Genomic DNA, 24,580 nt, shown 5'->3' on the forward strand with positions numbered 1-24,580 from the left:
TGTCATATGTATGAAAGCGTAAAATGTTATTTTTAAATTGTAGAAAAAAATTGAATTGAGTATTCACCAAATCTCCAGAACAAGGTGATTTTCTCTGTCCTTCTTGGTCCTTTCAAAGGATAAGTTCCTCCCCTCCCCTCCCCTCCCCTCCCCTCCCCTCCCCTCCCCTCCCCTCCTCTCCCCTCCCCTCCCCTCCTCTCCCGTCCTCTCCCCTCCCCTCCCTTCCCCTCCCCTCCCCTCCCCTCCCCTCCCCTCCCCTCCTCTCCCGTCCTCTCCCCTCCCCTCCCTTCCCCTCCCCTCCCCTCCCCTCCCCTCCCCTCCCCTCCCCTCCCCTTCCCATTGTAATTATTATAAGTTTTCTTCACACCCATTGTATTGTCTTGCATACACACTGGGGTGCATATATCCTTTATTTAGACATCGATTAAAAGTTAGAATAATTCCCCAACAAAGAATGTTTGGATAGTACGAAAATCATTTATACTTGGCTTAGGGATGTGACAGCAGTACACTATAAGACCAGATATCACAATAGAAGTGTCTGTCTGGCGTTGAGATAGGCTGCCTATGGGGGGTTCTCTGTCTTGCAGAGCTCATCAGGCAAAGTCTGGAGAAGGGCACGTTGTCCGCGTTGTAGGAAGTATTCACAACTCCAGTCAAGAGTTGGACTGAACCTCCAATATTCCTCCGAGTGTCCAACCTAGGACCAGCCAGATATGAGGGGCATAGGGTGAGGTATGAGGGCAAGTGTGTGGTGTTTCCGTGCCCTCCCCGGATTGGCCTCTCTGCCAGGACCTCCATATATGCACCAACCAGGAAGCTCCTCAGAGGATAAGTTTCAAAAATTTAAAGTAGAAAAAGAAAACTCATCTGCTGTGACTACCTAAAAATAAAAGATAATATAATTTTTCAGTGACCTTAAAGTTAATGTCATGATAAAAACACTCAATAGTAGGTTTAGAAGGAACATGACTCAACATAATAAAGGCTGTCTATGAAAAACTCAAAGCTAATATCATCCCCAATGGGGAAAAACTGAGCACTTTTCCTCTACAGTCAGGGACAAGACAGGGGTGTCCACTTTCACTACTGTTATTTAACATAGTGCTGGAAGACCTAGCCACTGTGATCAGACAACAAAAGAAATAAAAGGCATCTAAATCAGCAAGAAAGAAGTCAAACTTTCACTATTTGCAGATGACATGATACTCTATATAGAAAACCCTACAGACTGCATGAAAAAACTCCTGGAACTGGTAGTTGAATTCAGCAAATTTGCAGGCTACAAAATCAATGTTACAGAAATCAGTGGCATTTCTATAAACCAATAATGAAATAGCAGAAAGAGAAATTAAGAAAAGAGGCCCATTTACAATTGCACCAAAACCAATAAGATACCTAGGAATAAATCCTAACCAAAGAGGTGAGACCCGGACTCCAAAAACTACAAAACATTGATGAAAGAAATTGAAGAGGACGCAAAGGAATGGAGAGACATTCCATGCTCATGGAAGAACAAATATGGCTACAATGTGGTTTTTTATGGAACCACAAAAGCCCCCAAATAGCCAGGCCAACCTTGAAAAAGCAAAGCAAAGCTGGAGGCATCACAAATCCAAACTTCAAGCTGTATTACAAAGCTGTAGTCATCAAAACAGTATGGTACTGGGACAGAAACAGACACATGAAACAGAGCAGAAACCCAGAAACAACCCCGCGACTTTATGGTCAATTAATCTTCGACAAAGCAAGAGAATATCCAATGGGAAAAAGACAGTCTCCTTCAACAAATATTGGGAAAACTGGAAAGGAGCATGCAAAAGAATGAAACTGGACCACCTTCTTACACCATACACACAAATAAATTCAAAATGCATGAAAGACCTAAATGGGAGACTGAAATCATAAACATTTTAGAGGAGAGCACACTTAGTAGCCTCTTTGACATTGGCCATAGCAACTTCTTCTAAATATGCCTCTTAAGGCAAGGGAAACAAAAGCAAAAATGAACTGTTGTCAAGAGAAGAAGCTTCTGCACAGCAAAAGAAACAATCAACAAAACTAAAAGCAACCTGTGGAATGGGAGAAGATATTTGCAAATGACATATCTGATAAAGGGTTAGTACCTCAAAAATATAAAGAACTTATAAAATTCAACACTCAAAAAATGAATGATCCAATTAAAAATGGACAAAAAAACACGAACAGACATTTCTCCGAAGAAGACATGCAGATGGCCAACAGGCACTTGAAATGATGCTGCACATCACTCATCACCAGGGAAATATAAGCCAGAAGTTCAATGAGGTATCACCTTACACCTGTCAGAATGGCTAAAATCAACAACACAAGAAACAGCAGGTGTTGGAGAGGATGTGGAGAAAGGGGAACCCTCTGGACTGTTGATGGGAATGCAAACTGGTGCAACCACTGTGGGAAACATGGAGGTTTCTCAGAAAGTTAAAACTAGAACTGAGCTACGATCCAGCAATCGCACTGGTAGATATTTACCCGAAGAATGCAAAAATACTAATTCAAAGGGATACATGTACTCTGATTAATAGCAGTATTACCTATAACAGCCAAATTATGGAAACAGCCCAAGTGTCCATTGACTGGGGAATGGATAAGGAAGATGTGGTATATCTATACAATGGAATTTACTCAGACATAAGAAGAATGAAATCTTGCCATTTGCAATGACATGGATGGAGCTAGAGAGTTCTATGCTAAGTGAAATAAGTCAGAGAAAGACAAATACCCTATGATTTCATTCATATGTGGAATTCAAGAAACAGAACAAAGGAGCAAAGGGAGAAAAAAGAGAGGCAAACCAAGAAACAGACTCTTAGCTATAGAGAACAAATTGATGGTCCCCAGAAGGAAGTGGGCGGGGGATGGGTGAAATAAGTGATGGGGATTAAGTCATCACCTGTTGTGATGACCATGGGGTGATGTATGGAAGTGCCGAATCACTAAATTGTACGCCTGAAACTATATTACACTGTACGTTAACTAACTGGAATTTGAATAAGAACTTAAAAAAATTAATAACATGACCTTAAACTTAGAAAGCGGACATCAGTTTTCTGCACTGGCAGTGTTACAACCAGTGAGACTTTCCCAAGACATTATTATGACTAATTAGACCCTTCCCAATATCCCACACAAATTCAACTGTTGCAACTCACTGTACTTCAGTGAGATAATAAGACAAACTCACAAAGATGAAATGGACAAGACTGTTCACCAAAGAATAACTATAACAGTGGAAAATTGGAAACAGCCGAAATGCCTACACTTCGAGGGTTGGTTAAATAAATTATGATAAATCTCTATAATGGTATACCAAGCAGTCCCTAGAAATGATAATGTAATAAACATATTTTTGAAATGCAGGATGCTCACAATTTATTGTTGAGTGAAAGTTAGATTAGAGGACAACAAGAGAGTAGCTAACCCCACATGGTAGGATTCAAAGTGATTTTTACCTAATCTAAACTTTCTTCCGTATCCTTTTTTTCTTCCAATAATCTGGTATGCTATGGATGGTCAGCAAGGATGTGAAGCTCGTTCTATTTTAGAAAAACAAATGCAAACAACTGACCTGGAATTTTTTTTGCAGTAATTATGACACAAGGTTAAGTCTTCATTATTTAAAGAGCACCTACAAAACTTGCCAAGAAAAAACGGGAGATCCTAGAGGAGTGAGCAGACAACAAGAACCGATCGTTCACAGCAGGTCCGCTTGTGATCAAAGGAGAGTAAATTTAAATAATCAGATGACATTTTTTTGTTTTTTGCTTGTGAAGTTAGCAGATGTGGTTCACTGCCATGTTTTTTATAATAAAGAAAAATTAATATCAGTAAGTTGTGGCATATTCCTTTGGTACTGTTAAAAATGGAAGGTCAGGTAGGTTATGTTGTAGCCTGGAAAGGTATAACGTTTGAGTGAAGGAATTAAGAGTTACGGTTCTTAACTAAGGCGTACTAGCAATTAGAGTGTGGGAGAGAGCAACCCCTCTGAACTTTGGATGATACCTTGCTGGTTATAAATGTGGATACAGCATCTGACGCAAACCTAGTACGTAGTGTTGTATTCAGTAAGTTTTTGTTGAGCGAAAGGATGGTATATGAAATACAATATACTAAAGGTTGTGTGCGAAGAGTGGATGAAAATCTAGCAAAATGATTCGTGGTTATGTTAGGGTAAAGGGAATATGAGTAAATTCCCCCTCCCCCCATTTTCTATAATTTGATGGTATTCTGTTTATAATTAAAATAATTACATGAACTCAATCTCTCCCTTTCTAGGTGTCCTAGTTTTACTTAGTATCTAAAAAATAAAATTTGAGACTTCACTGCATTTTCCCCCTTTAGGCTTCCACTCAGCCGGACACGTTGGAGTCAACCTCAATTCTTATCTTTTTCTCTGCACCTAACACCAAACCTTATCAGCGAGTCCTGTTTGCTGTGCCCTTTAGAATATATCCAGAATCCTGTCATTTCTCACCGTCTCCAACTGCTTCCATTTTTATCCCTGCCATCATCAGTCTCCCTCTAGAATATTGCAATAACCTCCTAAGTAGTCTCTCTTTCCACCCTTGTCCCTTTCCAGGACATCCTTTTTTTTTTTTTTTTTTTATAAATTTTTTTTTTTTCAACGTTTATTTATTTTTGGGACAGAGAGAGACAGAGCATGAACGGGGGAGGGGCAGAGAGAGAGGGAGACACAGAATCGGAAACAGGCTCCAGGCTCCGAGCCATCAGCCCAGAGCCTGACGCGGGGCTCGAACTCACAGACCGCGAGATCGTGACCTGGCTGAAGTCGGACGCTTAACCGACTGCGCCACCCAGGCGCCCCTCCAGGACATCCTTTAAGGGGAGTCTGGGTGGCTCAGTTGGTTAAGCGTCCGACTTCAGCTCAGGTCAAGATCTCATGGTTCGTGACTTCGAACCCCGCGTCGGGCTCTGTGCTGACAGCTCGGAGCCTGGAGCCTGCTTCAGATTCTGTGTCTCCTTCTCTCTCTGCCCCTTCCCCACTTGCACTCTGTCTCTGTCTCTCAAAAATGAATAAACATTAAAAAAATTTTTTTAAATTAATTCATTTATTTTGAGAGAGAGAGTGATCAGGGAAGGGCAGAGAGAGAGGGACAGAGAGAATCCCAGTCAGGTTCCGCACATAGCCCAATGCAGGACTCAAACCTACAAACGGTGAGATCGTGACCTGAGCTGAAACCAAGAATCAGACGCTTGACCAACTGAGCCACCCAGGTGCCCTTTTCCAGTATATTCTTTTTTTAAATTAATTAATTATTATTATTTTTTTTTTAGCATTTATTTATTTTTGAGAGACAGAGTGTGAGCAGGGGAGGGGCACAGAGAGAAGGAGACACAGAATCCGAAGCAGGCTCCAGGCTCCGAGCTGTCAGCACGGAGCCTGATGTGGAGCTTGAACCTACGAACTGTGAGATCATGACCTGAGCTGAAGTCAGATGCTTAACCGACTGGGCCACCCAGGCACCCCTTTCCAGTATATTCTTAACATCGTAGCTGAAGTGAATATAAGCCAGGCTATGTCACAGCACTGCTTAGAACCCTCCAGTGATCCCTCATCTCATTTAAAGTAAAAAAGAAAATCCTTAAAGCACCATGCAGGTATAGAACCCGTCTTCTGCCCCCAAATCCCCAAATGCACACCTTCTGACCTTATTTCCTACCCTTCTGCCTCTGCTGTTCTCTTTGCCTAAAAACTCCTCCTGTGGATATTCACAAGGCTGCCTCTTCCCCCTCATCACTAAGGAGGCCTTCCCCCCACACCCCCCATCCTCCCCCACCCACACAGCCAGCACTCTTCATAGGCCTTCCCTGCTTTATGTTTTCCAGGCCCATTTGACCTACAGTGTATGTGTGAGCTTCTGTATCTCCTCCCGTACGCATAGCTCCATGAGGTAGGGACTTCTGTCCATTCTGCTCCTTGCTGTAACCTTGGCACCGACAGTTGTGTCCAGCACATAGTAGAGCCTCAATAAATACTTACCGAATAAATGACTTCCTAATTGTTTCAGAGAAGTAATTCTTAGGCTCAAAACTCGTTTGAAAGCTCTTTGAGAGAGTGTCACGTGTGGCCTTTGCATGCCTTCCCAGCCCCCGGCTTCCGCCCTCCTCGGGCACAGGATAAAGCAGGGCAGGTGGGCATGCCGGTGACCTACAATCAGTATCTAGTGCCGGGTTCCTTCTGCCTCTTCGGCTGGGACTCTCTGCCCAGACGACTCGGGACAGAAGACACGCCATGTTGGAAGCTTCCTGTGTCTCGATCGCGGTGGCCCCATGACCCTGTACACGTGTAAACCGCGTGAGGCTGTGTACTCGAGAGGCGTAGGTACTCCGATAATGCACCGCGTGTGTCTCGTGCCTCGGGAAACAAGAGTCCGTCCGTTCCCTGACTCCTCGAGAGGGAGGGAAGCATGCTAACTGGTGCGTTCAGATGAGGAGAGTTCCGCGTGCTCTTGCTTATTGAGAAGTTCTAGCTGAGCGGCTGAAATTTCTGTTCGGAATCCCAAGGGAGAGTAATTAAAACAATTTTTATTTACTTTGTCTTTTGCAGACATAACCGTAGCAGAGTTCCACAAAAAAATCAAAGACGCCTTTGAAGTGTTTGACCACGAGGCGAATAATACGGTGGATGTGAGGTTTGGACGTGTCTTCTTTGTTCTGATTCTAAATGACGGACACAACTCCTAAAATAGAGGAGGGGTCTTGTCTTTTTCCAGGCCTTGGATTTCTTATGCTGTTTAAAAGTGTTTATTTCCCTGTGCTCTGTGGAAGCCCTCTACTAGCTAGCGCTTTGGATCAATATGTTTCCTATTCTTTATAACCTGGTGAAAAGAATATCCACATTGCCCGCTGCAACCTCCGGACTGTAAATTCTGTGAGTGAGGTGACCCCTGCTGTAGCATGATTGCTGGGCACATAGTTGGTGCTCGGTAACTATTGGTTGAGTCGAGTGAACGGAATTTGCTTTTAAAATAAGTAGGTTTTATGGGGCGCCTGGGTGGCTCAGTTGGTTGAGTGTCCGACTTCGGCTCAGGTCGTGAGCTCACAGTTCGTGGGTTCGAGCCCCACGTCAGGCCCTGTGCTGACAGCTCGGAGCCTGGCACCTGCTTCGGATTCTGTGTCTCCCTCTCTCTCTGCCCCTTTTCCGCTTGTGCTCTGTCTCTCTCTGTCTCTCAAAAATGAATAAACATTAAAAAATTTTAAATAAAAAAATAAATAGGTTTTGTGTGATCGAGCCAGAAATTACAAAGAAAGATTAATAATGCTTGAACAGTGATACGCTCCCCAAGTCAAGTAACGAAAAGAACCCAAACAGAAGAACATACAAAGAGGAGAGAGAGACATGAATACTGCTAGATCGGGAATGGAGGACAGGAGACAGTAGTTTGAGACCAGAAAGGAAACAAAACAAAACAAAAAGGCAGAAGAGACTGTCCACGAGAACAGCAGAGGCTGTGGGATCCAGGCCACGGACATCCCAGAGAGGCCACGGACCTTCCTTCCAGGAGACCGAGCCGAACGAGGAACATGTGGGGGGATCACAGTCTCGCAACTCAGAATCGAGGACACAGAGGCCAGCGAAGCAGTGGGAAGTGACAGAAGGGCTAGTCGGGGGACTCAGTGCTTTAAAGGAGCCACACCGGCGGAACCACCGCATGCGATTTTATTTTGTTGGCCACACGTTGTAACTGTGTGTATTGTATAGTGTCTTCATCCCTGAAGGCACAGGTGTGACTGTAGGAGAGGAGACTGAGAAGGGGCGGTGCCGTTCATTACTTTATAAAGTTGAGTTTTCTCCCTCCACCGTGTTTCTGGGCCTTGAAGCAGGCGATAGATAAGGTTGGGAATTCCGTTCCAGAACCACCAGCGCGGTCGGCCTTGTGTGAGCCTTGGCTCAGCTGTTGCCGAGGATGTGTGTGGCTTCACGTGGCTTCAGATGCTCTGGCCACAGCGCGGGCCACACGGGTGCCACTTGGGGGGGCACTTTATCCTCAGGGTGGGTATATCATAGGAGGAAGACATCCGGTGGGGCGGTCGTGCCGGTGACAGGGTTTGGGATGAGGTGGGGAGCACGTGGCATGAACGACTCAATCCAAGGATGGCTCTTGCCTTCGCCTCAGACCTCTTGCTGAGGCTGGAAGGTTCTCCAGGGGGCAGGGGACAGAGGTAGTGTTAGGTCAGGGAGAGCCAGAGGAAGACCAGGGGAGCAGAGAAGAGAAACCAGTATTTGCTTGAGGCTTGTGTCTGACAGGTGACCTGTCGTTGGGTGTGGGGGGCTTCGGGGACCTTCCCTCATCTCAGTCTTTTTATTTGTGTGGCAAGAGTTGGCATCTGTAGGGGCACCTGGGTGGCTCAGTCGGTTGAGCGTCCAACTTCGGCTCAGGTCATGATCTCGTGGTTTGTGAGTTCGAGCCCCGCGTCGGGCTCTGTGCTGACAGCTCAGAGCCTCGGGTCTGCTTTGGATTCTGTCTCCTTCCCTCTCTGCCCCTCCCCATGTGTGCTCTGTTTCTCTGTCTCTCAAAAGTAAACAAATGTAAAAAAATTAAAAAAAACATTAAACAATTACAAAAAAAGAATTAAAAAAAAAACACAACAAGACATGGAAACAACCTAAGTGTTCATCGATGGATGGAGGGATAAAGAAGTTGCGGTATAGATATACAATAGAATATTATTCGGCCATAAAAATGAGGAAATCCTGCTGTTGGTGACAGCATCATTGAATCCTGAGGGAATTATGCTCATGAGATAAGTCAGGGAAACACAAAGACCGTGTGATTTCACGTATAGGTGGGATCTAAAATGCGAACAAATGAAAAAACAAACTCAGGAAAGGAGACCAGGACACTGGTTACTGGACCAGTGGTTACTGGACATGGGGATGGGGGAGGGGAGCCGGAGGAAGCTGGTCGCGAGGTGCAAACCTCTAGTTACGTGGTGAGCACCGGGGTGTGATGTCCCACAGGATGGGTACAGCTAACGCTGCTGGGTGGTTTGTAGGGAAGAGGTGAGGAACGTCAGTCCTGAGTTCCCATCACAAGGAGGCCTTTTCTTTCCTTTTCTGTTCTTTTCTATTGTGTCTGCATAAGAGGACGGATGTAGGTTGGACCTGTTGTGGTCACCGTGTCCCAACGTACGTAACTCGGACCGTCATGCTGCAGGCCTTACGCTTACACAGTGACATCTGTCCATTGTTCCTCAATAAAACTGGGGGAGAAAAGAATTGAAGGCAGAAGTCTATGTAAAGAATAGCGTAGGGAAGCATCTGACAGAGAGTCCAGAGATGTAGCTAAGGGCTCGGTTTGGGCAGGAGAGAGCTGTTGCTGGAGAGGCTCCCAGGACACTTAGCTGTGTCTCTCCTACAGTGTAAGTATGGTGCCATTTTCTTGGTAGGGCAGCCCTGGGCCCCCTTAGGATGAGTTTTGGGGCAATTACTCTCCTTTCTCCTCACCTCCGCTTTGCACGAATTGAGAGATTGAATTTGAAATTGTACCGCCGTGTAAAACATCATGAAACGGGCGTCTGCTGCTTTCCTCCCGGTCCGAGGGGCAACCCCAGGTCCGGAATCAGACTGCCGGGGCTCCACTCCCAGCCCTGTGACTGAGGAACTTACTTATTCTCTCTATTCACTTTGGCCTCAGAGGAAGGATCCTTTCAGGGGTCTGGGAGGTCTTAACTATTTTTATAGTAACTTTAAGACAGTATTTGCTATTTTCATTCTCAATTTTTCACAAGTATATGTTGGAGGTTTTGAAAAGCCACATGATGTGTGATATTGCAACAGATTGAATGCAGAACCAGATATGAGAATCCAGCTGTCTTCTGTGAAGCCCGACAGCAGGGAGATTTGCAAACATGGAAAACGGTGCCGTTCTTCTAACTCAGTTTGTTCTTGTTTGGAAAATGCACTTATTTTTCATAAAATTACATACACTTGCACTGGATTTATTTATCGTTATTTCTAAATGAATATTTTAAAATATTTAAAAGAGATTTCTAAGGGCGCCTGGGTGGCTCAGTCGGTTAAGCATCTGACTTCGGCTCAGGTCACGATCTCACGGTTCGTGAGTTCAAGCCCCGCGTCGGGCTCTGTGCTGACGGCTCGGAGTCTGGAGCCTGCTTCGGATGCCGTGTCTCCCCCTCTCTGTGCCTCTCCCCTGCTCACGCTCTGTCTCCCTCTCTCTTTCAAAAATAAATAAAACATTAAATTTTTTTTAAATTATTAAAATAAAACAAAAAAGTAAAAAAGATTTTTAAGTGAATATTTAAAATATTTTTTAAGTTATTTATTTATTTTGAGAGAGAGCATGTGCAGGGGAGGGGCAGAGAGAGAGGGAGAGAGAGAATCCTAAGCAGGCTCCATGCTGTCAGTGCAGAGCCCGTTGCGGGGCTTGATCTCGCGAACCGTGAGATCATGACCTGAGCTGAAATCAAGAGCGGGATGCCTAACTGACTGAGCTCCCCAGGCACCCCTAAATTTTTTGAGGTTTAATTTCTAATATGGTAATAGAGATAAATATAACTCACGTAAGGAAAAGCTCTCTGGGGATCTCTATAATTTTTAAGAATGCAAAACACATTTTGAAACCAGAAAATTTGAGAACCAATGTTGTCAGTGGTCATTTTTTTAAAGCTTTTAGAACAATATTAGCTCAGAACAAACTGGCTATTATTAGTAGTATTACATTATTAGTAGTAACTTTAGTAGTAGTATTATACTTTAGGACAATATAATTAGTAGTATTATACTTTGTATTATTGAAGTAAATAATTTAAAGTAGTTTTTCCTCTGTTTGCTCTGGATTAGCAATTATACATAACAAACCTCTCATAAGAATTGTTTTACTTATTTCTGTGCATTGTGTGTTGAGTTTTTAAGTTCTGAAGTTCATTTTCCTTGTTAACTAGCTTTTGAAAGTTGGCACCTTGAAAACCATTGAGGCAGATTTTTAATATCATTAATTGGGACCATTTTAATTTTGCCTCATATCAAACATAGAGCATGATACATTGTGACTTAAGTACATTTTCCTGTTCTGTGTTCAGATTTCAATCAGTAAGACTGAGAACCAAATTTTTGTATAGATGAGATACAGACAAGGGATAAAATTCAAAAGGTACAAAGAATAGTACAGGCACGTCTTTCTACCTCTAACTCCGGCTAACCAGTTCCTCTTTTTATTTATTTTGTTTTATTTTATTAAAAAAAAGTTTTTTAATGTTTATTTATTTTTGAGAGAGAGAGGAAGTGAGACAGAGTGTGAGCAGGGGAGGGGCAAAGAGAGAGGGAGACACAGAATCGGAAGCGGGCTCCAGGCTCCGAGCCATCAGCACAGAGCCCGACGCGGGGCCCAAACCACAAACGGTGAGATTGTGACCTGAGCCGAAGTCAGACGCTCAGCCGACTGAGCCACCCAGGTGCCCCATGTTTTATTTTATTTTTAAAGTTTATTTAACTATTTTGAGAGAGAGTGAGCAGGGGGAGCAGGGGACAGAGAGACAGGAAGAGAGAGAAAGAATCCCAAGCAGGCTCTGCACCATCAGTGCGGAGGCTGAGGAAGGGCTGGAAGTCAAGAACCGTGAGATCATGACCTGAGCTGAAATTCAGAGCCAGACGCTCAACCCGCTGAGCCACCCAGGTGCCCCAGTTCCTCTTATTAAAGCAAGATTGTTACAAGTTTTTTTCCAGAGACAGTCCATGCACGTACAAGTGTGTGTGTGTGTGTGTGTGTGTGTGTGTGTGTGTGTGTGTTTTAATGTGGTAAGTATATATAACATGAAATTTAACATTTTAACCATTTCTAAGTGTACAATTTATTGGCTTTAAGTACATTCACATGCCTGCCACGCATCTCCAGAACCTTATCTTCTCAAACTGGAACTCTGTACCCCTTGAAACAATAACTCCGCACTCCCCCTCTCGCTAGCTCCCGGCGGCCACTCATCTACTTTCTGTCTCTATGAGTTTGACTGTTCTTGGGATGCCATATAAGCAAAGTCATACAACATTTGCCCTTTTGTGTCTGGTTTATTTCTTCTAGCATAACATCTTTGAGGTTTATCCTTGTGACATGCTCAGAATTTCATACGTTTTTTTTATTTAAACATTTTTTTAACATTTATTCATTTTTTGAGAGTGAGAGAGACAGAGCACAAGTGGGGGAGGAGCAGAGAGAGAGGGAGACACAGAATCTGAAGCAGGCTCCAGGCTCTGAGCTGTCAGCACAGAGCCCGACGTGGGGCTTGAACCCACAGACCGCGAGATCATGACCTGAGCTGAAGTCGGACGCTCAACTGACTGAGCCACCCAGGCGCCCCAAATTTCATAACCTTTTTAAGGCTGAATAATACTCTCCTGTGCGTATACACCACGTTTTAGTTATCCATTCCTCTGTTCATAGACATTTGGGTTGTTTCCACCTTTTGGCTTTTTTGCTCAATGTTGCTATGAACATCGCTGAACAAATATTTGTTCAAGTCCCTGCTTTCAGTTCTTTTGGATGAACACCCAGCAGGAGAGTTGCTAGATGATGTAGTAATTCTATGTTTAATATTTTAGGAAACCACCACACCGATTTCCACAACAGCTGCATCATTTTACATTTCTACCAGCAAAGCACAAGGGTTCCAAGTTCTCTATGTCCTTGCCAACATTTGTTATTCTGTTTTTCCTTTTTATCATAATGGGTCTAAAGTGGTATCTTGTGATTTGGATTTGCGTTTTCCTAATGATTAATGATGTTGAGCATATCTGCTTGTGCTCATTGGTTATTTGTACCTCTTCTCTGGAGAAATGTCCATTTAAGCCCTTTGCCCATTTTTAAATCGTACTGTTTTTGTTTGTGTTTTTTTTTGATGTTGAGTTATAGGATGTGTATTTTTTTTTTAAAAATGTTTGCTTATTTTGAGAGAGAGAGAGAGAGCGCAAGCCAATGGGGGAGGGGCAAAGAGAGAGGGAGAGAGAGAATCCCAAACAGGCTCCATGCTGTCAGCACAGAGCCCAATGTGCTTGAACCCAATGTGGGGCTTGAACCCATGAACCATGAGATCATGACCTGAGCCAAACAAGAGTCGGAAGCTTAACTGACTGATCCCCTGGCGTCGCAGGATGTGTATTTTTTTTTTTAATTTTTTTTCAACGTTTTTATTTATTTTTGGGACAGAGAGAGACAGAGCATGAACGGGGGAGGGGCAGAGAGAGAGGGAGACACAGAATCGGAAACAGGCTCCAGGCTCCGAGCCATCAGCCCAGAGCCTGACGCGGGGCTCGAACTCACGGACCGCGAGATTGTGACCTGGCTGAAGTCGGACGCTTAACCGACTGCGCCACCCGGCGCCCCAGGATGTGTATTTTTAATGTAAGTGGTGAGAGACTAAACTGTTCTGTACTTTGCTTTTTTCACTTATCATATCTTTGTGATTATTCTTATTAGTACGTAAGAGCTTCCTCATTTCGTTGTATGGATGAACCATAATATACTGAATGAATTTCCTATCAGTGGTTATTTAGGTTGTTTCCAGGCTCTTGTTATTTTTTTTTAAGTGTGTTTATTTTTAATGAGAGAGAGAGAGAGAGAGAGAGAGAGAGAGAGAAACAGCATATGTGTATGCACATGATCAGGGGAGGAGCAGAGAGAGAGAGAGAATCCCAAGCAGGCTTCTCACTGTCAGCATGGAGTCTGATGCAGGGCTCAAACTCATGAATCGTGAAATCATGATCTGAGCCAAAATCAAGAGTTGGACACTTCACCGACTGAGCCAGCCAGGCATCCTCAGACTCTTGTTATGACAGTCCATGTTGTGGAGAATAGCTTACTTTGCATGTTATTTTGCAAAAGTGAGAATTTTTCTTTAGTTAAATTCTTGAAAATATATTAAAGTGCATGAATATTTTTGCTAGCTGTTGCCATATTGACAATGTATTCTTTCACTTTATTTAAAACTTTTTTTAATGTTTATTTATTCTTGAGAGAGACAGACAGAGTAATAGCAGGGGAGGGGCAGAGAGAGAGAGACAGAATCCGAAGCAGGCTCCAGGTTCCTAGCTGTCAGCACAGGGCCTGACGCAGGGCTCAAACTCATGAACTGCGAGATCATGACCTGAGCCGGTCGGACACTCAACTGACTGAGCCACTCAGGTGCCCCTTTTTCACTTTATTTTATGAGTATGCCTGTTTCCTTACTCTCTCTTAGACAAAGTTTAATCATCAGACTTTAAGATTTTTGCTAATGTGATACGTAAAGGATAGAAACTCAGTGTTAATTTTCATTTCTCTAATTATGGACCTCTCTCTGTATGTCTAAAAGTGGTTTGTGTTTCCTTTTGTTTGAACTGGCAGTTCATGTCCTTTCCCATTTTTTTATTGAATTTTTTTTTTTATATATATATTAAAGATCCTAGCCATAGAGTGTGAACTGTATGCCATCTGTCTTTTGACTATTTTTACTTTCTGGTGTTCAGAAATTAAAAAAAAAAAAAAAAAAGGTAAATTACACACCGGTATGGATTTGGTTTTTGGAAACAAACAAGAGTCATCAGAGTAGTCTTAAGAGAATACATTTAAGTTGGCCTGAATGAAGCTAGTATAGTAAAAAATAACATTCCACAAGGAATGCCTTTAAAGTAAAGAAGCTAATTAATTTTTCCATGTAGCTGATGAATTGAATTTGAATGTCATTCAAATCTGAATCACAAACAAATCTAGTTCCTTTGTAATCAGTCTTCTTTCATTTTTGAGTCTAACAGAATAAAGGTAGACTACAAGTCAGTAGAGTCAGTTGCTGGCTGTATCGTTGAATTTTTTTTTTTTTTTTTTTACGTTATTGTAATATTACTGACGATATTCCCGGTGCTATACCTTTCATCTCTTTGTACGTCTTAATCTCCTTCCTATTTTATCCACCCTCCCTCCCCACCTCCCTTCTGGCAACCAGCAGTTTGTTCTCTGCATTTAAGAATCTGTTTGTTTTTTGTTGGTTGTTCATTTGTTTTGCTTTTTAGATTCCACATACAAGTGAAATCGTATGGTGTTTATCTTTCTCTGTTTGACTCACCTCACTTAGCATAATACCCTCCAGGTCCATCCATGTTGTTGCAAATGGCAAGATTTCATTCTGTTTTATGGCTAAGAAATGTTCGTGTGTGTGTGTGTGTGTGACATCTTCTCTATCCATTCATCCATTGATGGACACTTGGGCTGCTTCCGTATCTTGGCTGTTATAAGTAATGCTGCAATGAATATGGAGATGCATATATCTTTTTGAATTAGTATCTTTGTTTTCTTTGGATAAATACCCAGTAGTGAAATTGCTGGATCATATGGCATTTCTGTTTTTAATTTTTTGAGGAACCTCCATTACTGTTTTCCACAGAGGTTGCACCAATTTACATTCCTACCAACAGTGCATGAGGGTTCTCTTTTATCCACTTCTTTGCCAACACTTGTCATTGTTTTGTCATTTTGAGACTATTATGACAGGTGTGAGGTGATATCTCATCGTGGTTTTGATTTGCATTTCCCTGATGATAAGTGATGTTGAGCACCTTTTCATGTGTCTGTTGGCCATCTGGATGTCTTTGGGAAGAGTGTCTATTCAGGTCCTCTGCCTGTTTTAAGTGGATTATCTTTTTTTTTTTTTTTTTTTGTGGTGTTGAGCTATATAAGTTCTTTATGTATTTTGGATACTAATCCCTCATTGGATCTATCATTTGCAAATATCTTCTCCCATTTGGTATGTTGCCTTTCTGTTTTGTTGATGGTTTCCTTCACCATGCAAAAGCTTTTTATTTTGGTGTAGTCCCAGTAGTTAATAAGAATAAACTTTTGTTTTCCTTGCCAGAGGAGACATGTCTAGAAGAATGTTAAGGGCAATGTCCAAGAGATTACCGCATGTTTTCCTCTGGGAGTTTTATGGTTTCAGATCTTACATTTAGGTCTTTAATCCATTTTGAGGTGTTTTTTTTGTTTGTTTGTTTTTTTGTTTGTTTGTTTTAGTGTAGAGTGTAAGAAAGTGGCCCAGTTTCATCTTTTTTGCATGTAGCTGTCTAGTTTTCCGAATGTAATTTATTGAAAAGACTGTCTTTTCTCCATTGTATATTCCTGTCTCTCTATCCTGTCCTATTGATCTCTGTGTTTGTTTTTGTGCCAGTATCATGGTTTTGATTACTATCATTGGTTTTTTATGTGCCACCCTCTTTTTATTTATTTTCCTCATGCCTGCTTCACTTAAGCCCCGAGAGTGTTAAGAGTAGCAAATGAAAAATCATGAATGAATTTTGAAAGGCGTTTAAGATCGGATCAAGTTATATATGTTTTTAACACTCCATTCTAACCAACTCCAGAATGGTCTGATCCTGGAGAATTTGGTGCGCCAAGATGACAAGGGTCCAATCCTGGAATAAAAGTGCTGGTCGTCCCGCTTCCCAACCCCACCCATCTGTGCCATTCCTATGTTTCTGTGCCTTTGCAGAGTGACATTATTGGTATTTGAGACTATTCTGTGTTTACTTTATTCCTGCTTCTTCTGTAGGAGATTTTTCCTAATATTTTCTTGTTTTCATAGTCTTTGGGCAAACTTTTTGTAGTCCAGCGGCCCCCGGGTGTCCTCTTGCTAATGCACCGAGTCTCCTTTTTGGTGTTTCCATCCCCAACTCAGCATGAGTCTCTGAGGCACACAACACCCAGTGTTCATCTGTTTCACTGATAAGGAGACTTGAGTTTCTTAAGCAGTTGGCAGGAACTTTGAGTGTATTAGAGCTTGTCTAAAATTCAATAAGAAGTAGGTAAGAAGAACCTTTTTGTGATGGATTAGGGATCACTTTTCCTAAGAAGATTGGAGGTACCTTGAATATTATTTCTACTTCTTTGTATTTAATACTATTTTTGAAGATAAGTTGATACAAGACTTCACAATACATTTAATCAGGTAGTAAAAAGGGTAGTAAAAAGGGTGAGCAATACAGAGAGATTGCAGGGACAGTTTCCCTCAACAATTATTATCTGAGAAAGCTTGAAACGACTCAAAGAGCTTTGGAGAAACTGCGCAGGTCAGTGGGCCTGTGTTTGTGCGATGGGAAAACACAGTATTAAAGAGGAATGGGATTGTTGGATCCATAATTGTAAAAACTGGGTCTGCTCTTGCGTAGTTCACACACGTGAATGAAATGAGTGGTGACCTAGACCACGTGGACAGCTTGGATCAATTTCAACAACGAACGTTGCGTCACAAAAATTACAAAAAGAAGCAAACCTGATAACATACGTAAATGTTAAATATACAAAAGAACAGCAGCATCTGTGGGTATGAAGACAATGCTGTGCATGGGAACGAGAAATATTATCCTCAGAATGGTGGTCGCATCGGAAGACAGAGGCGGAAGGGATGGAGAGCGGGACTTCAGCTGTTTCTGCCGTGTTTTATTGTTAGCGAAAAAATCGGAAGCAAATGTGGCAAAAGGTTAAATCTTGGTATTGGATGTATGGCTGTTATATTTTTGTGTGTCCTTTCTTCTGTAATATCTCACAATGTATTTCACAATAAAAATGCATATTTGTTTCAAGAGTGGTGTATACCTTGGCTTTTCACCATCTCACTTTCCGGTTGCTTTGTGAAATTTCGGTTTGCTTCTAATTGTCCTTTTGATGAACTGCGATTAAATAATCACTCGAAGTTTTAAAATCTCCTCCCAGGGGTGCCTGAGTGGCTCAGTCGGTTAAACGTCTGGCTTTGTCTCAGATCACGATCTCTCAGTTTGTGGGTTTGAGCCCCACACCAGGCTCTGTGCTGACAGCTCGGAGCCTGGAGCCTGCTTTGGATTTTGTGTCTTCCTCTCTGTCTGCCCTCTCGCACTCGTGCTCTCTCTCTCTCTCTCTCTGTCAAAAGTAAACATAAAAAAAATTCAAAAAATAAAAAATTGGGGCATCTGGGTGGCTCAATTGGTTAAGTGCCTGACTTCGGCTCAGGTCATGATCTCACGGTTTGTGGGTTTGAGCCCTGCCTCGGGCTCTGTAGCTGACGGCTCAGAGCCTGGATCCTGCTTCGGATTCTGTGTCTGTCTGTCTCTCTGCCCTTCCCCCGCTCAAGCTCTCTCTCTCTCTCTCTCTCTCTCACAAAAATTAAGTAAACATGAAAAAAATTTTTTTAATTAAAAAAAATTTAAAAATCATCCCAAATCTTACCTCCCAAAATAACAGTTGTTAATGTTAGACAAATGTAGCTCTAGACCTCTTTTTATTCATATAATAGGATAAATGGGGAGTTAATAAGAAAGGAAGTAGGAAGAATGGGAAGAAAGGAAAAAGAAAACGTATGGAAGAAAATTATCTAGAATATAATCCCCATGAGGGCAGGACCTTCTGTCTGTTCTGTTCACTGCTGTATTTCAGCACCTCGGACTGTGCTTGGCACATAGCAGTTGCCCAATATACATACATTTATTAAATACATGAGGGAAGAGACTAGCCTCTAAAAATAAGATCACGATAACCATGCTTTTAAAAAACAAAAAGTGTTAATTTAATTTTACTTGAATTAAGAAAGGAAAAAAATAAACTTAAATTGAAGAAGTTGTGGACTCTCAAATGTTTTATTTATTTTCACTTCAGAGAAGATGATGAGGAAAACCTTAAGAGGGTGTGTGTGTTTTCAAAAAACTACTTATTTCAAATACAGAGTGTCAGTTGACTCCCTCCTGTGGAGAACGTGGACGTTAGCACTTTTAAATTTCTTCCATTTTTTCACCCTCAGTTCCCCGATTTATCTGCGGCATATTATTATGTTTATGCTGACAAGGTACAATATTCATACTTGGTTTTGTGTTAATTTTTTTAGTATATTTTTTCTCTATTTGAATGGAATTACTGCTGACCCCCATTTCCCTTCCCTTCTCATATTCTTTGATTTATTTCTGTGGTCTGGGTTCTCTTGTCAGTTTCTTTTGCGAAAAGGGCTCTTGGGTATTTTTGCAAGTTCTTTAATGTTTATTTTTTAAAATGTTTAGAGAGAGAGAGAGAGCACGAGGTGGGGAGGGACAGACACGGGGAGGGGGGCAGGGGGGAGACAGAAGATCTGAAGCAGACTCTGCGGTGACAGCAGAGAGCTCCATGCAGGGCTCGAACTCTTGAGTCACAAGATCATGACCTGAGCCGAAGTTGGACGCTTAACCAACTGAGCGACCCAGGAGCCCCAGTTCTTTCATGTTTCAAATGTTTGCCTTATAGTCAAATACTTTGTACTTGAATGACATCTTAAAAGTTTATACCATCATTGTTAAAAATGGCTGTAAGACAAACACCTTGGGATGTATAGCTGTATCATAATTTAATGTATCTCCTAATTTTGGAATCTTGGGTTGCTCATAATATGATGCTATTGTAGTGTCAGGGCTAAAATTATTGACGTGGAATTGTTCAAAACTGTAGCCCTTTCCTGGAATGCCAAAAAGTAAATCCTGGAAGCCCGAGATCTTTTTTCTTCCCTTTTCTGAAGAGGAAGACTTTGTTTTTTTTCTTGTTGGGAGATAAGGTGTCCCAATCTGCATAATTAAATTCTGATATTAGAATGGTAGTGGCGGGGGGGATGAATAAAAAGTTGCTATGGTCTGGGGTGCCTGGGTGGCTCCGTCAGTTAAGCATCTGACTTCAGCTCAGGCCATGATCTCATGGTTTGTGGGTTTGAGCCCCGCATCGGGCTCTGCGCTGACAGCTCGGAGCCTGGAGCCTGCTTCAGATTCTGTGTCTCCTTCTCTCTCTGCCCCTCCACAGCTGGTGCTCTCTCTCTTTCTCTGTCTTTCAAAAATAAATAAATGTTAAAAAAAAATAGAAAAAAAAAAAAAGAAACGGCTATGGTCTGAATCTTTGTGTGCCCAACCCCCATCCCCCTATTTCATATGTTGAAATCCTAACCCCCAGTGTGATAGTATTGGGAGTTGGGCCTTTGAGAGATATTAGGTCATCAGGGTGGAGCCCTCGTGGGTGAGATTAGCACGCTCACGAGAGACACCAGGGAGCTAGCCCATCCCTTCTCCCAAGTAAGTTTACAGCAAAAAGACGCTATCGAGGGAGCAGGTTCTCACCACACCAAGTCTGCCTGCCCCAGGACCTTGGACTTGCCAGCCTCCAGAACTATGAGAAATAAATGTTTGTCGTTTATAAGCACTCAGTTCATGGCATTTTGTTTGGGCAGCCAGAACAGACTAAGAAGGCCACCCTCACTGTGACTGAAGAGGAGTTTGCCAAAGATTCAAAGATGTTAAGGGGGAAGAAAGATTTGAGAGACAATAGTGGATCTTGGTGACAGGGTGTGAAGGGAGTAATCAGGAAGGGGGATTGAAATTAAAGATACGTTTTTAAAATACTATATTTCCGTGGCTCAAAATTCAAAGAGAACAACAGTCCAGAGAAAAGTCTGGCTAACTCCCTTCCACCCGCCGTCCAGGACCCCTCCAAAGTATTAGTGACAATTAGTGCTAATTTCTAGGGATCGCTCCGGAAATATCCTATGCGTACATATACAAGGCTATGCATGTATGTTATTTTATTACCCCCCCTTTTCACTCAAATGGTTGTGCACTTTCATAGGACGGTACAGTTCCCTTGGGATGGGACCAAGCCCGTGATGAAGTTGATTTTTATGGCGTGTCAGTAGCATTCAGGAGTCCAGAATGGACGTAGCTTTCCAGTTTACTCTTAGTCTAAGTACACACATGTGCTAAGTTTTAGTGTATTGGATGACATCAGAAAGGTGGGGGGGGGTCCTAGATGTCCTAGTAAACCATACCCCAGGCTTCATAGATGGGAGTTGACTAAAAGAATACCACGTGACAGACGTATAGCTCTTAGATTGGGACTATCCTGTCCAGGGCACTTAATTTGCTGTTGTGATAAAGAACACCCTTTTCCTGTCTTTGGTAACTTTGGAGGCTGACTTTGGTTGACTCTGGATTATAGATATCTGTCTGTCGTATTTATTGTATTGTCTAGATCAGATGCGATTTTTTTTCTTACAATTTTTTTTTAAATGTTTATTTTTGAGAACGAGTGAGCGGGGAAGGGGCAGTGAGAGTGGGGGACAGAGGACCCAAAGCAGGCTCCAGGCTCCGCGCTGACAGCACAGAGCCCGACGCGGGACGCGAACTCACGAACCGGGAAATCATGACCCGAGCCGAAGTCGGAGGCTCAACCGACTGAGCCACCCAGGAGCCCCAGATCAGGTGTGAGTTTTGTTCACCTTAAAAATCAGGAGCTGGGGGGGGCGCCTGGGTGGCGCTGTCGGTTAAGCGTCTGACTTCAGCCAGGTCACGATCTCGCGGTCCGTGAGTTCGAGCCCCGCGTCGGGCTCTGGGCTGATGGCTCGGAGCCTGGAGCCTGTTTCCGATTCTGTGTCTCCCTCTCTCTCTGCCCCTCCCCCGTTCATGCTCTGTCTCTCTCTGTCCCAAAAATTAAAAAAAAAAAAAAGTTGAAAAATCAGGAGCTGGGGGCTGAGGATTGGTGGTCTCGGGGAGTGTAGTTCCTGGGGCCTCAGGGCATATAATTCCTGGGGTGTGTACCCTCTGTGGCTTCCAGCTTCATAGTCCTGCAGCCTCAACCTGTTCTCCTTCACATAGGAACTAAAATACGATAAGAGAAAAAGAAAAGAAAAGAATGATGGAGCAGGGCTCCGATGACAGACAGTGTCCTAGCGTCTCTGTTGGGGCCTGTGGAGAGATGGCGTATTTGGTTGTGTAGCCATCTCTGGTGAAGGCAGCCGCGCCTCCTCGCAAGGCGGGTCTAGGGGCGCAAAGCGCCACACCCTACACATGAGGGACCTCTCACCGGGACTGTGGATTACTCCCTATCCGGTAGAGTTCCCCCCCCAACCCTGATGAGGTGGTAGAAACCTAAAAGTAGGCCATTTCAACCCAATTCCGGGCCAGGAGTCCTCCCTGGTAATGGTGCTTGACTGGTAGAGACTGGGCAGGCTAATTGTATTCCTGCCTTCCTGAGCACACAGCTAAGCTAGACTTCCCACCCTGCTGGGAAGGTGGCGGGAGGCTCGGAAGTGCAGTCTAGGTAGACCGCCTGGCTGGGTTGCGGCCAGTGGAATGTCCCGGAAGTTCTGCCTGATCTTTAAAAACCTCCCGTGCGTGGCCCTTCGTGTCTTGTCTCCTTCTGGCTTGGTGCGTGCAAGTAGAGTGACGTTGGAAGCCATGCGTCGAAGGTGATGGAGCCACAAGGTGGAAGCAGAACGATTCTTTGGGGTAAAGCCGTTCTTCGATCAAGAAAACTCATTTTGGCTTTAGTATAAGCCACCTCCGTCAGCGTTGTGTTAAGCCCCTGGATGGTGGAGTTTGTTGTAGGGGTGACTGTTATCCTCACAGAGTTGCCTTATGGAACTTTCTCCACAGGAACCCAAGGAAGGATTTGGGGCGCCCAGGTATCTTAGGGAGCTGTGTCCGAGGCTGAAGTTGAAGAGGCTGATGGGAAATAGAGGAAGAGCCCTCGTTGTTTTGCTACCGCCGTCAGGCGTGACGTGAAAAATGTCCTCCTTCGGGACTTACCCTGCAAATCACAGGCTGTGGCGATCAGATACGTCTGTGGTTGCGTAAGAAAGTCTGGGAGTTGTTTGAAATGGCCCCAGATTGACTGGGGAGGGGAGAGGAGCTAGAAGGGCAGGCGGCGATCAGTAGCCAGTGGTTCCGTATGGTACACAGGGCCAGTGACTCGGTGTCCACCACGGTCGGTTGTGGCGGTGGGATTCCGTGTTCGACAAATCCTGGATGGAGGGAGTGGTGGAAACTTCATCCGTTTCATCTGTAGAGATAGTAAGAGGTGTCTAAATCTGTCCTTTCCCTGGGGGAGGTGAGAGAGACAGGACTGTGCTGGGTGCTATTCAAGTGGCTGTGAAAGGAGATTGGGTTACATTAGCAGGGTCCCAAGGAGCATGGGAATTCATTGTTTGTGTCTTTGAGGGACTCGGAAACGAGCGTTTGGAAGTGTCACTGCATAATGCAGTGATGAAACCAGGCCAGGAGCCAGGCTGCAAGTGCTGTAATTCAAGTCAGCTTCTGGTTAATTTAAAGGCACGGTGGCTACCCCAGCTTCTGACCTGTAGCCTTCTTCGGTTTCATTTTCTGAATTGCTGAGAAGTGATACCCAAATGTCTATTTTTTTTTCCCCCTGAAAAGTACCAGTGCGTTTTGTGATAGTTTCCAGCCTTTCCCTGAGAGCTCATTTTGGCCATCTTTCCTTTGCTCTCCCAACTCTAAAAGTATTTTTCTTTCTAACTAAGAGCTTCTATTTCTCGTCTCTCCTATGTTTAAGAACTTACTGAAGGGGCGCCTGGGTGGCTCAGTCGGTTGAGCGTCCAACTTCGGCTCGGGTCATGATCTCACTGTCCGTGAGTTCGAGCCCTGCGTCGGGCTCTGTGCTGACAGCTCGGAGCCTGGAGCCTGCTTCCGATTCTGTGTCTCCCTCTCTCTCTGCCCCTCCCCTGCTCATGCTCTGTCTCTCTCTGTCTCAAAAATAAATAAAACATTAAAAAAATTTTTTTAAATAAATAAAATAAAAATTTACTGAAGACAAAATGTATTTAACATTTGGGTTCTGCAATGTGTACAGCATTGTCTTTGGTCCATATACAGTGTCACTAATATTTTTCTTTTTTTAAAATGTTTTATTTTTGAGAGAGCGCAAGCGGAGGAGGGGCAGAGAGAGAGGGAGACAGAGGGTCCAAAGTGGGCTCTGCTCTGACAGCAGCGAGCCCTATGTGGGGCTTGAACTCACAAATTGTGAGCTCATACCTGAGCTGAAGTTGGACAGTCAACCAACTGAGCCACCCAGGTGCCCCTACGGTGTCAGTCCTGTTAGCAGTCCTATGACCAGAGGTACTGGTTTGTGGCGTTGTTAGGAAATAAATATTATAAAGGTGGATTGAGGCCATTCAGTGAATGGTCTTAATTGTGCCCTACGGAGCCTGGATTTTGTTATGTAGGCAGCAGAAATCCATAAATGCAGAGAGGTAACAGATTTGGGCTTTTAGAAAAAGAACTCTAGGATGGTAGGTAGGTTGACATGTGGACTAGATCAGTGGTTTCTAGCTCTGGGTGCGCTAGACCTAGAATTACCTGGGAGCTTCTTAAAAAAAAAAAAAAAAAGCCCACACAGTGAAATGAGCAAAGACTTGAACAGGAACTTGAAGAACGTGGCATACGTTCTTTCAGTAATAGGTACAAACAAGGATATGGGGCAAAAGGAATTCCCAAACCCGGCTCCCAGGAATCTTAACTAGAGCTTGGGGGAAAAAATGGCTAACAGTGTGTGTGTGTGTGTGTGTGTGTGTGTGTGTGTCTATGTGTATGTGGTGGTGGCCTTTACAGAGCCGCCCCATAACCCAGATAGCCCAGGACTGCATACAGAAGAGCAGCGTAGAGCTGACCTCGAGGGCTCTCCTACCTCACAAGACCCTTGGCTCTCCGGAACCCGTAGCCTAATGCCAGGCAGAAACATGGAGGCCAGCACAGGAGCAGACATGGAGAGAATGAGGG

The 24,580-nt window shown here is 43.6% G+C and overlaps 1 protein-coding gene across 2 annotated transcripts in view; it reads left to right on the forward strand.

Moving 5' to 3' along the window:
- Window positions 1-24,580, forward strand: part of EFCAB2 (EF-hand calcium binding domain 2) — a 132,209-nt gene that overhangs the window by 57,378 nt on the left and 50,251 nt on the right. For both annotated transcript variants that reach the window (XR_006961661.1, XM_047077112.1), the window contains exon 2: window positions 6,608-6,692. Coding sequence is in view for 1 of the 2 variants with exons in the window: in XM_047077112.1 (XP_046933068.1) it covers window positions 6,608-6,692 (85 nt within the window). In the remaining variant the exon portion in view is untranslated. The remainder of the gene's footprint in view (window positions 1-6,607; window positions 6,693-24,580) is intronic.

The sequence above is a fragment of the Lynx rufus genome, unplaced genomic scaffold, assembly GCF_022079265.1.
Source record: "Lynx rufus isolate CCGP_SWC_20201006 ecotype Redwood Valley unplaced genomic scaffold, mLynRuf1.p SCAF_15, whole genome shotgun sequence".
In the NCBI taxonomy this organism is placed as follows: domain Eukaryota; kingdom Metazoa; phylum Chordata; class Mammalia; order Carnivora; family Felidae; genus Lynx; species Lynx rufus.